At 38.6% G+C, this 16,559-nt stretch overlaps 1 protein-coding gene across 1 annotated transcript; it reads right to left on the reverse strand.

Annotated features, from left to right (window-relative positions):
- Window positions 1-8,208: 8,208 nt before the first annotated feature.
- On the reverse strand, window positions 8,209-12,850 carry LOC306844189 (Iroquois homeobox protein 5a-like). Its single transcript, XM_079376140.1, has 3 exons — window positions 12,308-12,850; window positions 10,848-11,253; window positions 8,209-10,351 (listed from the first exon to the last, which is right to left on the reverse strand). The coding sequence occupies exons 1-3, from the start codon at window positions 12,545-12,547 to the stop codon at window positions 9,660-9,662; spliced, it is 1,338 nt and encodes a 445-aa protein (XP_079232266.1). The 5' UTR covers window positions 12,548-12,850; the 3' UTR covers window positions 8,209-9,659.
- Between the last annotated feature and the right edge of the window lie 3,709 nt (window positions 12,851-16,559).

Below are 16,559 nucleotides of genomic sequence, written 5' to 3' on the forward strand. Positions count from 1 at the left end.
AAATTTAAAACAAGTTGAGAAAACTCAAAAATCTCCTAAAAGATAAGTTGAGAAAACTCAAAAATCTACTGGATTATTTTGACGATGTTTTTATACTTTTTTGGGCCTTGACAGTGTAATTTACTTTGCAGTCAATGGGACAGTCACAAGCCTCCCGGTTTTCATCCAAAATATCTTAAATTGTGTTCTGAGGATGAACAAAGCTTTTATGGGGTTGGAACAACATGGGGGTAAGTGATTAATGACAAAATTTGCATTTTGGGGTGGAGTATCCCTTTAAACTTTTAAGTTTGCTTAACTTTTTCTTTTCTTTTCTTTTCTTTTTTTTACAGTGTAGCAATGTAGTAGTAGTAGTAGTAATAATAATAACTTTTCCCCACACTCTTTCAGATTAATAAAAATATATTTTATTATTATTACATACACCCCCCCCCCCCCCCCCCCCCCCCCTCATTAATCATTGCTGGGAATCAGAATGGCTGCTTAAATGAATAAACTAGTGGAGTATTTCCACTATAATAATATCCCCTTATATTTCACAAAATGAAAAAATGTGTTTTGTTTGTTTTGGGTTTTTGTTTTGTTGTTTTTGTTAACTTCAACTTAGTAGTGTATTTTTTTCTGTTTTTGGGGCGCTATTTATTTTTTGGAGATGGTTGGCAGAAAAAAGAGTGAGGGTGAAGAGAGAGAAAAAGATAGAGAGGGGTGGATATCTGATTACTTCTGTCTTTTCCCACACACTGATCAGAGACTGAAAGTTGAGAGCTTGTGTCCCTCAAAGCAAGGAGTTCACTCCTGTTTCCAATTTAACCTCCTATTAAACTGTCCTTTGTCTTGCTTCTCCACTGGCGCAGGCTCAGTTCCACACACACTGACCTGGGGTTAGATAGGTTAAGGGGGTAAAAACTAGTCCCACTGCCCATCCAAGAATGACGACAGATCAATGCAATGTGTTATCAGAAGAAGTATATACTACCACTGTTTGACAATCAGTGGTGCAATAAATTCATTTATCATGATTTTATGCCTCATCAAACAAGTTGCCAAACCCTCCATGGGAGTAGCAGAAATTAGCTAGTGAAAAAGTCTTCATTTTAGTTGGGGGCTAGGTAAGTGCTTTTTGATTGCCTTCTCCAACAATGCTTCCCCTGACAAGCTAATAAATCAGATCCAGACAAAATCTGAAGTGCTGCTCCCAAGGGTGAGCAACAACATCAACTTCAGCTCACACACACAAACATTCAAAAATGTTCAGTAACTTGCAAACATAGTGTTTTTTTCTTTATTCTTTATAGGGATAGTTCAGCCAAAAATGTTGTGGTTAATTCACCCTCATGTCATTTCAAACCTATGACTTTCTTTTCTTCTGTGGAACATAAAAGAAGATATTTTGGAAACTGTCTATTCAGTGAAGTTGAGTATGGTCCAGAACAGCGAGAGACCCCATTGACTGTCATTGTATGGATGATGAAAAAAAAAAATCATCATGATTTTAATTTTTAGGTCAACTATCCCATTTATCAAAAGCTAGTCATTCGACATAGAATTTGAATCCTTGTTAGCCTAAAAAGAAAATGTACCTTAAAACACTGTTTTTGTTTTGTGTCCGTCTTTGCCAGGGCTCACCTGAATGGTAATCAGACTGAAATGAGCTTGTGTTGAAATCTCTCCTGTGTTCTGTAGCACAATGTTGTACTGTGGCCCCTTTGCTCTGTGTTTGGCAGGCAGGTGAAATCATGCCACGCTACACCTATCTTGCCCAGATGGCTCTGGCATTCTCAGCCAGAGAATTACCTCTCAGACTGGAAATGGCGCCTTCATCGAAAATGAGGTCAATCGATTATTTGAGCCTGGGCTGAGGCTTGCCCCCTTTGCTGCAGTGTAACAGGTATTAATATATTTGGCAGGGTCCTGTCTGGGGGGGGGGGGGGGGCAGCGTGCAGCATGCAGGTTGAAGGGAGGCCACAGTTGGCATTTTATCAGTTGAAAAAGCCTCGCTGATGAGATTACCTATTCCGCTTGGCTGTAAAGCACACTGCTAATCAGAGAGCTAGCCAACACTCTCTCAGTTGGCACGCAACCAAAATACTCAGTTTAGAAGGTGTTTAGCAAATGAATGGAAAAGAACAAAGATACTCAGTTGTCAGTAAGACATAAAGCCACTGACATGTCCATCTATTTTTAACATAAGAAAGGGTGCGGCCATTTGTAACTTGAATGTATAAGTCTTCCCGTGTCATCCGCTTCGTTATTTTATCTATACAAAAATGGTCTGTTATGCTGCTTGACATTGGTATTTCTTATATTATAAATTTCTGTAGTGTAAAACATTCTTCTAGGTGTTTACTTATGACGGCTGATGAATCAGAAGTCTCGCACATTCCCAGTAAATAGCTTAAAATAAACAAAATAAGGTGGATACTGTAGAGACAGTGGACAGACAAAAAACAAGATCTAATCTTTTAATGATATAGTTCACCCAAAAATGAAATTCTCATGTCATTCCAAGCATAATCTATTTTTTTAGTACTTCCTAATAAAGTCAAGGGGGTCCCCACCAACTTTTATTATATGGACCAAAAGAAAAAAGAAATCTAAACATTTTTCAAAATGTCTTATTTTGCATACCGCAGAGAAAAAAAAAAGTTATATGATTTTGAACGATGTTGAGTAAATGGCAACATAGTTAAATTTTGTGGAGGAGCTGTCCCTTTAAGGAATAATTTCATGAAAATGTATTACACTTTTTATGATCTGTTCTGTGAATGAATTTTTTAAATACTTGTATTTGGGCTTGCCGGAGGGATTTTAATGCCATTTTTGTTTTTCATGTCCTGACATTTGTTAATTGCTGGTTGTACATCATCAGCAAGTGCCTTCTCTTAATTGGCGTGTGTGGGAGTTCAACACCCTGTGAAGTGCCTGAAAGAAAACCGTCACAGGGCAGTGCAGTGCTGTCTCCTCCTCATTTAGTGTGTGCATGTGTACAGTTGGTCCAGGCACACAGTGTTGTGACTGAGTAAAGCGTGTCTCAACTCCTTCTCATTAATGTTGCCTAAACACACACACACACACATAGAGACACACTGCTGTCTTCACATAGCTCAAAATAACCCCAGTAAAGCAGCAGCCATTTATCTGTATCTGGGGAACTGATCCAATTACAGAGCTTATATTTGCATCCATCAGCCTGAGAGGGGGAAAAATTCTCTGTGAAAAAATGGTCAGCTTCTTTCACCCAAAAAAAAAAAAAAAAGATGATTGCCCCTCATTCTCCTGCATAACTTCCATCATCAGGCTTGGCTTTCTTCCCCAGGTGGGCTGCAGATAATGGCCGCTTACTCCTGCTATCTCACAGAGCAGCGCATCAGAACAGCCATTAGGCTAAATATCAGTGTCATAATGTGGAACAGATGTCTAGAAGAAAGGGATCATTTAAAAAGGCCAAATGTAAATAAACAGGCAGCTTGTAGACCTCCCTTCATCCCCTCTTTCCTCCGTCCCCCTCTCCCCTCCCCCCGTTCTCGTGGACCCTGTGTAGTGCCCAAAAGAAAACAGTTCATCAATCTTAATCTGAACCATTAAAAATGTAATAATACTAGCCGCTTATCTAGGCAAAGTGGTGCTGTGGGACTCTTAGGACTTGAGCCTAATGTGTTGAAAACTGTCCCTGTTTTCTTTCATTGCAGTGAAAAAAGCATTTATATTAAAACAAAATGTTTCCATTCTTGGCTTCACCTTTCGATGGGGCTGATATTTCATATTACATGTGCTTACCATTGATAGTAGTGACAGGGTATGGTAATAGAGAAAACATAATTATCAAACAATTAGTGTGAAAGTCAACATGTCATATGCACAATGCTAAAGCTTTTTTTCAAAGTTTTTAGTAAAGTTTTTTTTTTTTTTTTTCAGAAAATGAATGGATTGTCCAGATATATTTTCTGAATGTTGTTGTTATTGTGCACATTAAATAATAAATACACATTAAATATGTTTTGGTTTTTGTGATACTTATTGTCGTTCATATAAATGTAAATTTAATTTGGTAATGTAATAGTTTAGTTGGACAGGTGAAGGAAAGGTAACATCCAATCTCTGTAGTTGTCTTAAATTTGATATGTGGTTTAATCTAAAATATTTCACACACACACACACACACACACACACACACACACATATATATAGGCTATGTGTTTGTTTGCGCACACATGATTTATGAAGACACAAATTTGTATAGGCTACATAACATGGAGGATGACACTTCTTGTTTTCCTGTAGGCCTAATTCAAAAAGTTTAATAACATACTAAATGTTTTTTTTTTGTGAAAATTAAAAAATGCAGAAAAGTTCCTGTGAGGGAAGGTTTAGGGGTAGGGTGGGTGTAGGGGAATAGAAAATACAGTTTGTACAGTAGGAAAACCATTAAACCTATGGAGAGTCCCCTTAAAACACAATATAGGCTATCAACATGTGTCTCTGTGTGTAAGTTCTTATGAGTGAAGTTTTTAAGTTAATGTTTTATTTCATTAAATCCACCAATGATAAGTCTGCTCATATTATTACATTTTAGCTTTAAAAGAGCGCAGATAAAAAAAAAGAAAAGTGCTTTTACTTTTGTCTCTTCTGAATGAACTATTTATTAATTATATATATATATATATATATATATATATATATATATATATATATATATATATATATATTATTTATTAACTATTTATTTATTATTTCCCTAATATTTGTCAAAAACGCGCTCGGGTGATTATTCTTCGTTATTTTTTATTTTTTTAAAGGAGGTTTCGCTTAAAACATCAGAAAGCTGAAAATGACACGTGTAATCTCTCCCCAGAGAGCCGCACGCGGGCAATAGGAAAACAGTGGGTGAAGTCTAGGCTGAAGTGGGGGTAAATAGCAGTAAATCACAGCCTGTCACTTCATCTGGCTCAATTTACAATGTACGTCTGCCTATCTAAAATGTTCCTTTAACGCGAACGATTTATAAGTGTCGAATGGGCCGTGACTTTGCCAAAAAGCCTCTCTTTCCTTCTCTTCCCCCCTCGTCTGCTTGCCGATGGAGCCCGCGAAATGATATACGTCAAAACAGCCCTGACTGGAGCTCGATTTTTGAGGGAGAAAATGGGCTAATTTGTGAAAATTATGCCTCATGGCCGCGTCACACTCTTCGCCCCGGAGTGAAGAGAGAGAAACAGCTGGTGTGAATTTTTAGCACCCATAATTAATTAAGAGGTTCCTCAGTGGGATTGGATGATTAAATAAAAGGGAGGAGGTATTCCCAGCATGCCATACTGAAGAGGCCACTCCACTTCAGTTTCTTTATCGAAGGTGAGGATGATGTTTAGAAGAAAAATATTCACGCATAGTTTTTGCGTCTTTTTTGTCCGCTTTTATAACGCAGCTTTTCTTCCTACCAAGGTCCCCTCGGGCGGTTTTTTCGTCTCTCTATTTTTCTAAACTAACTTGCCCTAATCATCCGACATATTGTTCACTTCAAGGAGAGACAGGGAGGGTAGAAAACAGTTCTGAATCTGGCCACACTTGCTCTGCTGCCTCGCACAGATGCCCCAGCGCATATTATAAGCAGGTCAAATAAATGGGTGTCCTTTTACACATTCGAGCTGAACTTGATTCGACTCAGCTGGAGTAGTGTTAGTGTGGAGGGATCAAGTAGTAGTTAGCTGTTATCAGGTGGACTGTCGATAGTATGCAGAAATCCGATTTGGTCCGGTACATTTTAACGGCGATTTAGAGATTATTTTTATCAACAGGTTCTGATTACTCCATAGAATTAACCTGCTTTTCTGGAGAGGCCCAATCCCTCACTGCTCGATTACGTGGCAGGTGTAATTTTACGCGTGAATGTTTTAAGATCAAATTTTCAGTTTTAAACCCCTATTTATCATTATGTATTAAGCAGAGATGCAACAGAATCTTGTTCGTAAAAATGATAATTTGGTGTTTGGGTTTTGTGAGGTTGCAGAGCGTGGAAATGCTGTTGCTGCATGATATATGCAAACACGTTTAGGAAATATACCCAGAGGATATTTACTATACACTGAATTTTAGAGGATCAGTTCTGCATTTTTTCTCTACAAATTTACTGACAATTCCTGTAATATTCAGAAATGCAGTCAATAAAGAGGAAAGGGGTTTTGTGTAAGAATTATGGGTGCCTGCATTATGAGTGCGCGGCTTTCTAAAATGCATAATGGGACATACATAGCTATTTTTTTAAATGTGTATATTTATATGTACAGTTTTAAGTTATTTCCAATCCCGTTATATTTCCCAACTAACGTAAATGTGCCCAAAAATCATTAGTTTTCTGGTTTGTTTTTGTCTCACTTTCTCCATTTATTCTGACTGGTGTTTGTCCAGTTTCTCAGATGAAAAATATTTTTTTCCTGCTGCGTGAATTAGCTAATGTCACGTTTCTAATGAAAGCAAATAGTTGCAAGGGGCCTGTGGACACATGCTTTCCCAATGTAGCCTATTTTTGAAGAGATCCGGAATTATTGCATTAAACGCTATTTTAATTTCGTCGGACTAATTTCGTTATAATTTCGTTTTCCCCTACCCTCGTTCGATATAGACTATTGTTCAGAAACTGAGGTGAAATTAATCCAGATGTATAACCAAATATTATTATTATTATTAAGCAATTGTAAGTTTTAGAGTTTAAAATTTTTCCTATTATTAAGGAAACTTGTAAATGAAGTTGTTTCTGGTAACACTGCTCTTTTGTATGCTGCTATTTTCCTTTTACTTATTGTAGAGCTGCGGTAAAGTTTCTTCGCAGAACAGCAAATTTACATTTTAAAATCTTATTTCAGCATATACTTTCTTTATTTGGCCTATCAGTTAGATTCGTCTCGGTCTCTCTTTTTTTACACGTGGGAACTGTCTTGCTCTCACTTGACATGCACACACCGTGACTGTGGATCTCTTACGAACAATGAGACTGAGACCCATTCAACTGGAAGAGAGAGAGAGAGAGAGAGAGAGAGACGCGGGGAAAAAGTTGAACAAAGTCGTGAGGGATCACTACGGAGTTCGTACGGTTATTCATTCTTAGAAAAGCACGGACCGGCAGACCCGAGTCTAAAAGCTTACTGGATTAATACATTGTGTCACGCTGAAGATAATTGAAGCCTGTGTTTAAAATAGGCTAGGGTATGCGCGATTTTAATATACAGGCTGCAGACTAAAACTATTACCGACAATAGATTGAATAGCAATATCCCATTTGTCTTTCGTTATAATACTATAGGCTATACCATTAACACAGCAAATTAAAATAGACAATCACTGATTTAAGTCACGTGTTAGTGATTGAACTTTGAACATTTCTGAAAGTTAAATATAGGTTTTATTTTTGCATTATAGCCATGCATTTTTATTTGAAGTTCACACCATCTTTACAGAGTACATTATGCATCATCACTGTTTTCAAAGACTCACCCTATTGTGTCTATAGGCGTAGAAATCAGCTTTTACACTATCCCCGTCTACCAGTTTAAATATCCAATTGATTTCCATCATGCGTAAAATGAGATCGTAAATTATTATCGATATTTCAACATTTAATCCTGGCGTATCAGCATTAGAAGAGAGGATATTTTCTAAAAAAAAAAAAAATGTAACAACTCAGGCGAATGAATGTTTATTAGATTAATTCGGGAGGAAAATGTAACCATCTGTCTTCGAGAATATAAATTGCTGCTTTTTAAACTTCTAGAAGGGTTTATGCACACACGGGGCATTGCATCGAATGCTTCAACTCCTAGAGGGATCAGCAAAGAAAAACATAATTATGCTATTTAGCCGGCTGATGTGGTGGAGCGGCAGCTCCATCCCACTCCGAGAGATTAAATATAGCTGGCCCCTCACCCGCTCTGCTGCCGGGGAAGGACATTAGAGCCAGGGGAATTAAATGAAACCCAGGGGACTTTTCAACTGGAGTGCGCAAAGTAAACTATAGAGATTAATGACACGACCTCCGACTGAATCGAGTCGTTTCCCGTCCTCACGTCTATTATTATTATTATTATTATTATTATTATTGTTGTTGTTATAGCCTACATTTCTGGTTATAACTTAACGCAAACGATGCATTATTTATTTTTTAGATGAAATGGTGAAAATATCAGTCAGGATGTGCTAAAAATCTTTTTTTTTTTTTTTTTTAATTGTCCGTGTCTATTTTAAGTAGGCCATACTTCGATGCTGAAAGGCAAGTTTATGAATAATATTAATATTGAATAATAATTAGAATTATATTTAATGGAACCATCTTAAATTATACAAATGATTTGCAACGAACGAGAAAATGAATCATTTTTAACATTTTTTTTTTTTTATTAAGTTCCAAAGAGTTGTACATTTTTTGATTTGTTGTGTTGTAAATTGGAGACTGAAATAGTTAATTTTTTTTATAACTAAATCAATTGAAATCTTTGTTTATTATTAATCTTAACTACAATCTTTGCGTGGGAATTTGCATCTTGATAACTCTTTTTGTAACTGCTACAGCACATAAACATTTTTTAACCTCATTTATAATGTTACTCCAGGTTATGTGCGCCTCTTGAAAGGTTCACTCACAGTCTCCTGAAGAGTCAGGCCTCGAAATTAAGAGCAAGTGTGACACCTACCTGCGGGTGAGGGTAGAGGTGCAGGACAGTACTAAGGGACAGGCCATGCCAGGGGGACATTTGCTTGTCACGGCACCTTGGCTACACTCTGGAAAGCCATCAGCGTCTATAATCCAAAGCACTATTAAGCCTATCCTACCATTTAATGATATAACAGAGCGGTATGCTCCCAGACCCACTTCGCATCGCCGCGCGCCTCTAACCACTTTGCCACGCCTAGGAAATAGTAATGAGGTCTAAATTTGGCATAAAATCGAACTCATTACTGGAGTTCGCCACCTGATTGCTTTGCATATAACACGACGCGGTTGGAATGTAATTGGGTTAAATGACTGCTCGACACTTTTGCCGGTGTTGTCATATCAATATTCACCCGTCGAGGCATCTCTCTGTTTGCAAAAGAGAGATGAGAATTGCCCCGACCGAATCTGGAAAAACTTGAGTAAAAACTTAACAGCAACCGACAAATAAAGAGCCCCGTCTTTATATAGTTTTTCCCAAAGCGCCTGAGTTTCAAAATGTGCCGCCCTTGCTTGTTTTTTTTTTTTAATAACAGCCTATCTTTCCGGTCATGATGCCACGTATCCGCAAATAAATAATATAGCTTTAAATTGTGCAGCTATCAAGTTCTCATTAACATGCATGCAAACTCCCAAATCAATCGCTGCACACATTTTCTTTTCCATAATTTACTTCAAAGATAGTGTATTGTCCATTTTAAATACAAAATGCTACATTTAAATATACATATTAGTCTTTAATACAAATAGACTCAGGCGGCTGCAGCGTTTAAGACAATTCTTAGAAGTTGCATCCTCTTGATTAACCATTCAGAAACTAAGATTTTGAGGATAAGTATTTACTCAGAAAATAATTGTCCTCGGATTTTTTTTCTTTTAAATCAGAGTGCGTCTTCTTTTGCTTCTTCTTTAAGCAACCACAAATAATAAATAAATGTCCGTGTGATTGGCCATGAATCCGGTATTAAATGTTTGACATACCTTTCTTTAGCTCATAAGGTGAGTCTTTACAAAGATCTACCTGTGTTTGGCTTCTTACTTTGCTCTCTCTTACCAGAGCCTCGGCTCTGTTTAAAACAGTCTGGCTTAATCCATTGAAATGTGCCGTGGAGCTGGTGTTGGTGCCGTGGCTGCTGTGGAGGTGTCCGAAAGTGCTATAGTTCGTGTAGCCCGGGTAAAAAGGGGACGTGTAGTAAATAGGCCGAGAAAGGACAGTGTTATTAGGGAGAGGGCACTGAGGGGAGGACCGGGTCGGCGAGGCAGCGCTGGCTATGACTGTGCTTTGACCCAGCCCCGCGGCCTGTGGAGCCTCACTGCTCCCTTTGCACCTGTCCGAGGACGTGGCGATCTCGGCTAGAGACCAGAGTTTGGGTTTGGGCGCCGAAGGGGGAGAATGAATAACAGACGTTACGCTGCTGTTCCCCGTGCTCGCGGCGTGGCCCAGTTCTGAGGACTTTTCTTGCGTAATGAGATCATTCCCTCTCTGTAGGACGGAGGGAGAAGAGGTGGTGGGTTTTGCTTGCTCGGTGAGCAAATCCGTCCTCTCCTCTGTGTCTTTTAATTCCGAGTCTGTCAAAGGCGGATCAAGATCTTTAGCATGAGACTCGTCTTTAAACCTGTCGCATGGTAGCTCCCCTGGGTTGATGAGTTTATGATCTGAAAGTAAAAAAAAAAAAAAAATAAATAAATAAAAGATTTTATAAAACAAAATTTGTTGACAACATATATAATTTTTGAGAAAGAGAGAAATGTTGCATGAACGTTTTAAACGATTGTTTATGCTTAATTTCACAATTTAAAAAAATAATTAAATGTATTTCTGTGCAATGTAAAGGTCATTTAACGTATTATTATTGTTATCAATAATAATAATAATAATAATAATAAAATATGGCTGGTGTTATTATAACTCTAAATGAGATGCCGTGCGCCAGCTGTGTCCTTATTATGCAGCTCGAGATAAATGAAGTGCAAAACACCATACGTCACCAGCAATTCTCAGTCCATAAGAAGTCAAATTAGAGGAGTTCAAGGTGATTATTATTTAAAGCAATTCTCCCATTATAAATAATATACCACCATTAACCAGCAATCAATTTTGCGCCCGGAGTGGAAACGACTGTGATGAAAAATTGATGATTTTTCCACAGACCTGCCTCTGTGTCTGTGGAGTCTCCCTTGTCCGTGGGCTTGTTTGGTTCGTCGTCGTCGTTTTTCTCGAGATCAATGTTTTCGTCCTCCTCCTCGTCCTCGCTCCGGTTCCGTGGGGTCCAGGTCATCTTGTTCTCCTTCTTTAGCCTCCTCCTGGCGTTGGCGAACCAGGTGGACACTTGAGTGAGGGTCATTTTCGTGATGATGGCCAGCATGATCTTCTCGCCTTTGGTGGGGTACGGGTTTTTCCGGTGCTCGTTAAGCCAAGCTTTCAAAGTGGCTGTGGCGTCCCGTGTAGCGTTCTTGCGGTAAGCTGGGTCTCCATACGGGTACGAGCCCAAGGGAGCAGCGTAAGGATGATACCCTATAGATCCGGCCATGCCTGTCGTGTGGTCATACGGCGAGCTCTGCAAGGAGCCAAACCAATGGTTTTATTAGCAAAAGATCACTTTATGGACACCTGCGCACAATGTAGGATCGGTTACAGATCACTTACGCAAACACATCATAAACAAACACACACTCTTGCACACACATGCATGCCACATGTGCACACTTTAAATCTAATTAATCAAAACAGTAAAGCGCAAGGCCGTGGGGCTACGTATTCTATCGTTTAAATTTTGTCAGTTGCTTCATTCCCCTCAGCAAAAATTATTGTGAAATCCAATTTCACAACTTTCCATCCGAAATCCCTCCTCTTTGTTAACGATCATAAATCTCCCTTGGACAGCTAAACTGACTTTTGACAATGTTTATTTACAGATTAGCCAGCTAATTAGAAGCTGCAGCTTTATGTGGGGTCATCTGACAGTGTGTTGAACAAGCATTGACCAGCGCTGGCCTACGCGCACGCAGTTCACATTTAAATAGCCGGTTGGACATGTTTCCTTTAAGTAGCCAATTTGACTAAATACATGGTTAAAGACAAATGGGGAACAACTGATAATGTATTCCTTTTGATATCGGGAATATTGCTCGTCTGCAGCCCACAGAACTGAGGACTGAAGTCGTATTGCCGCAAATGACAAAAGTAATTATTTAGGTTTTATATATATATACATATATATATATATATACGCCTATTTAATTCAGTAAATACGCGAAATCATGTTTGTATGTTTTTTTTTTTTTTGCATTTCTAGAATTCGAAGTGAACTGCTTTATTTACTATTTGGAGAAAATTATCAAATGCCTTTTTGTTGTAATGTCTGTTTTAGAACATCTTTTTTTTGGGGGGGTTGTTTTAAAAATTTGTACTGCAATATATTTTATTTTAAGTGTCATGAAACCCAGCCAAATTCCGCGAATGCATATTTGATTGATAAAACCGCAGATGTTGCGCAAATGATTTCTGTGTGTCTCAGTCTTGCAACACAACATGCATTACTACAAAGCGTAAAAAAAATTATCCGACAACTTCTAAAAGTAGAACAATAAGACCGTAAATAGCGAACTCACCACATAAGAAGTGAAAGTGGCGGCGGCCGCATCAGCGCTGTACGAGAGATGGGTATTGTAGCCTGGCGAGGCACTGGTGAACGCTGTAGATCCGGCATAGGGAGCGAAAGCAGAGCCAGAGGAAGATCTCCCTAGCTCCTCTGTCCGTGGTCCCGATATCACGCTTGCACTGTAGGCAGGACACGAATAGAGTGCCAAAGAGGCGGATGGCTGATACAAGTAGCCCTGAGGATACGCCATGGTGAAGATCCAAATATAAGCTTCTCACTTTAGTTCTTCTCCCTCAAACTCTCACGCGCTCTTTGCGCTCGCTCATAGAGTTCCGAGTAAACAGACCTCCGTCCCGTCCTCCTCACGTTGATAGCAGTGATGGTAATTAAAGAGAACGACGAATGCATAGACGTCGCACTCGTTAATCAGTTGTTGTCAGACTCGCACGCGGATTTTCTAGGCGCTCTCTCACTCTCTGCGCGCGCTGTGACTCTCATGCCGAGCGCGCGGGACAAGTTTTTTGCTCTCGGATGGGGCTTTGCTTTGGAGAGTGTCCTGCCAGGATGCTAAGTTGGAAATTGAGGATTCTGACGCCTACTATGAGCCTCTCGCTCCTCCTCTCGGGGTGTAGTCATCGAAGGAAAGGCAAGCTGGAGCTGGGTTACAGCAGCCCAGCCTGAATCGACTCTCTCTCTCTCTCTCTCTCTCTCTCTCGCGCGCTCTCTCTCTCTTTCTTTCTCTCTCTCTACATTCGTACCCTGGCACTCACTAACAATCTCCCCCGCTATCCCGCTATTTTTGTCTCTAACAAGCCTCAATGCCATAGACTGTGTAGCTACAGCCCCTGGATGGCGGTTTCATGCGAGCCAGTACATCAACTTCAACTTTCCACATTTTCTAAATACACGAAGCCTTCATTTTCACACATGATTAATAACAAATGGACTGTTATCTTCTTGGAGACGGCTTGCCAAATACGACAGGAGACGCTACAAGTACTGTTTGCAGTTCTTCATTCTCCTTTTGTGTGTTCTCGTCGCTCATTTCAAACTTGTAGAAACGGCCTACTTTTTTCTTTTTTTAATGCGCGACAGTGATCCATCTTACCTTAAATCAGCTGAACACTGATTTGTTTTGGTGTCGCTTTCGAAGTGTCATGCGTTTGCAAATTATCATGGATAATTTGGAGGTACTCTATATTTTATGACCTCTTTGTATAAAATTATAGCTTGGAATATTATTATTATATTATTATTTTACACAGTAGTTTTTGAAAGACGGGTTTCCCTCATTTTTTCAGAAACAAAGAACCTAAAGTGACCGTATGCGCGCTTGTCAAGTCTCAGCGGTAAGAAAGTGAAGAAGTAACTTTTGACAGGTGTTAACTGATTTGTCCGCTGGACAGTTTTCGCCTTAGATCCCGGAACAAACCAGATCTTCTTCTCCTTTACACTAAAGCCCCAAGCGCAGACAGATTAAGACCATATGAACCACGGCAAATCCATCACGACCAGGGGCTATAACCCCCTTTGATTCAAACAGATATATTCCTCTGCGTCGGAGAATATCCTCATGTATTTTATTCTATTTGCTCGCAGACTATATTGTGTGTGTAGCCTATATAGGCCTACTAACAAATAACAGGAGATAGGCTACATCATAAATATTTTATTTAGCCTAGATAAAAATGCATTAAGAACTATTTATATTTTACGTCATCACAGCAGTAAATGATGCATTTAATTCAAAAGCCTAATACAAACAAAAAGCAAAATGTATTATATATATATATATATATATATATATATATATATATATATATATATATATATATATATATTTGTGTGTGTGTATATGTAAGTGCCGTGCACACATACCCAAATAATGTAAAATGGTGGAAATGGAATAAGTTGCATTAATACAAAATCTGCTAATCATATAAACATATTTACAAATGGCAGGTGAACTGATAAATACATCCAGTGTTGATGAATAATAAGCAAAAACGAAAGCAACAAAAACAAAAGTGGTGGCTGAGGAACTTGGATTGGCTCACTTGTTAAAGTCTCTCTGAGCCGAAAGGGATCGCTGCAGGCGCTGCTACAGAGTGTGTGCATGATGTCACGTGTTACTGCACTCTCAAGAGTGAGGAATGATGACGCTCAAACTCGGAGGACCAATGCGAAGTTCAAAGCAAAACAAACTGTATACATACGAAATTACCGCGTTGTCGACTGTGATATAGTAAAGTGTTTTTATTATGTCTGCACCACCCTTGAATGTATATAAATAAATGAAATTGAGTTGAGGAGCTTTCAAGAATGACAATAGCCTACCTTATGAGTGTTATTTCTTGTCATATCTGTTCACGAGTAAACCAAAATAGCCATAGCCTACAAGTTTTTGTTGCCATTTTACATTTTGAATCGAGTGCAATGCATATTCCATCTAAAAAAAATCCTTAACCTCATTAAATACCCCACTTGCTATATATGTTTCCTTTTGTTTTTGTTTTTTTGCTGAAGCACAGTTGGAAGTGGCCTCTAGCCTATCGGTTTCCAAGGATACCCGGGAGTAGCATTTAAATGACGTCAATATTCATTGATCGAGTATTATCGGCAGTAATGAGTTCTTCCTCGCCAATAGGATTCGATAAGCAGTCTGTTTAGCGATAGTGGAGGGGTGAATGAAAGAAAGCTTGGAAAGAGAAATGCAGCAGGGACTAGTCACACTCTACACGCGCTGCATGGCATAAAGGTAGGAAACTGCTTATTTAACTTAAATGACATTCTTTTTATAATAGCCTCATCAAATCAGTAGGTAAGTGGACGAATACTTGAACAACAACACTTTTGAACATGGTGTTTTAGCAGAGGGATCTTATATTGAAATAGTTCGTGCTTTATTTTCCCGAAATGCTCCCGTGAACTCCCAGACTGGACGGCAAGGGGAGGTGTAGGCTTATGTTAGGATATGTGCGCTCACTGATGTATACGTTATTCTCTTGCTTGTTTTATGACGGACGCTTATGTTTCCAATTATGCATGTTTGTAATATGATTAGTCGTGCGGATATGCAAGAGTCTGAATCTTTGCACAATAATGCAATATGTCAAAGGAAATATAACATGGACGATCACAAAAAAAGAAAGAAAAAAAAAGTAACGTTAGGGGGGAGGTATTTCAAGTGGTGCTTTTCCAGCAAAATGCCTGAGAGAAACGACGTAATTTAATTTGGATTTAGAAACTATTATTAGAAAGCATTATCTATTGTAGCAGACTAATTGCTTCTCGCGTTCACGCGCAGAATGGGCTGGTTAAACAAAGTTAGTTAACGTGAAGTGCATGACAGGTTTCCTCGAGGCACAAGGTTAGCACTGGGCAGCCGGTAACGTGTAGCCTACCTCTCTCTGTGTCCGCTCAAACGGATTTTAGCCACTCCAAATCTGCCCTAAACCGATTAGTTGATGCCAAATATTCTTTGATGTATTAGCTAAGGGGTTTTGCCACTTGGAAGCCAATTGAAATTCTAAACAGTCCGCCGCTAATGCTTTGGGGAGATCCGTAGCGAATAATGGATGTCATTTATTTTTGACCTTGCCATTTTTATGAAATGATTAAACACATGTGCACAAGTAAACCCTGTTCCCTAAGCAACAAAGCAACGTAATAATAGTAGTAGTAATAATAATAATAATAATAATAATTATTATTATAACATTAAACAGCAAAATACATTTTAATATTTATATTCTGTACTAGAAAGGCTATAGTGTAAGACACTTTACACACAAAATCCATACAAATTTGAAAGAGAGAACTATTTTATTCAGCATGACTTCATTAATTTATTTTCCTCTTTTTTAATGCTTTGAAACAATTTTGTTACCAAATTGTTTGCTATTGAGTGCAGAAAGTGTAAAACGAGCCATAATAGACCACTGTTTAAAAATGTTTTGAAGGTGTTTGTAATACTGTGCTAGTATCAAAGTGAACTACAGTTGATGTTTGTCATCTTTTCAATAACATGAAAACTGTGCATTTAATTTTTTGCTTTAAATAATAAAATATGTGCATAACCCAGGGAAATAATAAACATTTGTATCAGTTAAATTTACATACAATATTATGTGTAAGCATTTGATTGTGAGTGACCACGTACACTTTCATGTGTTCACTCATAACAATACTGCTTGTAATGCAGCTCTTCTAAGCATGATCCAAATATCTATGTAAGTAGGGCACAAGTTTAAAAGGGGCAA

Source organism: Barbus barbus, assembly GCF_936440315.1.
Source record: "Barbus barbus genome assembly, chromosome: 2".
NCBI lineage: Eukaryota > Metazoa > Chordata > Actinopteri > Cypriniformes > Cyprinidae > Barbus > Barbus barbus.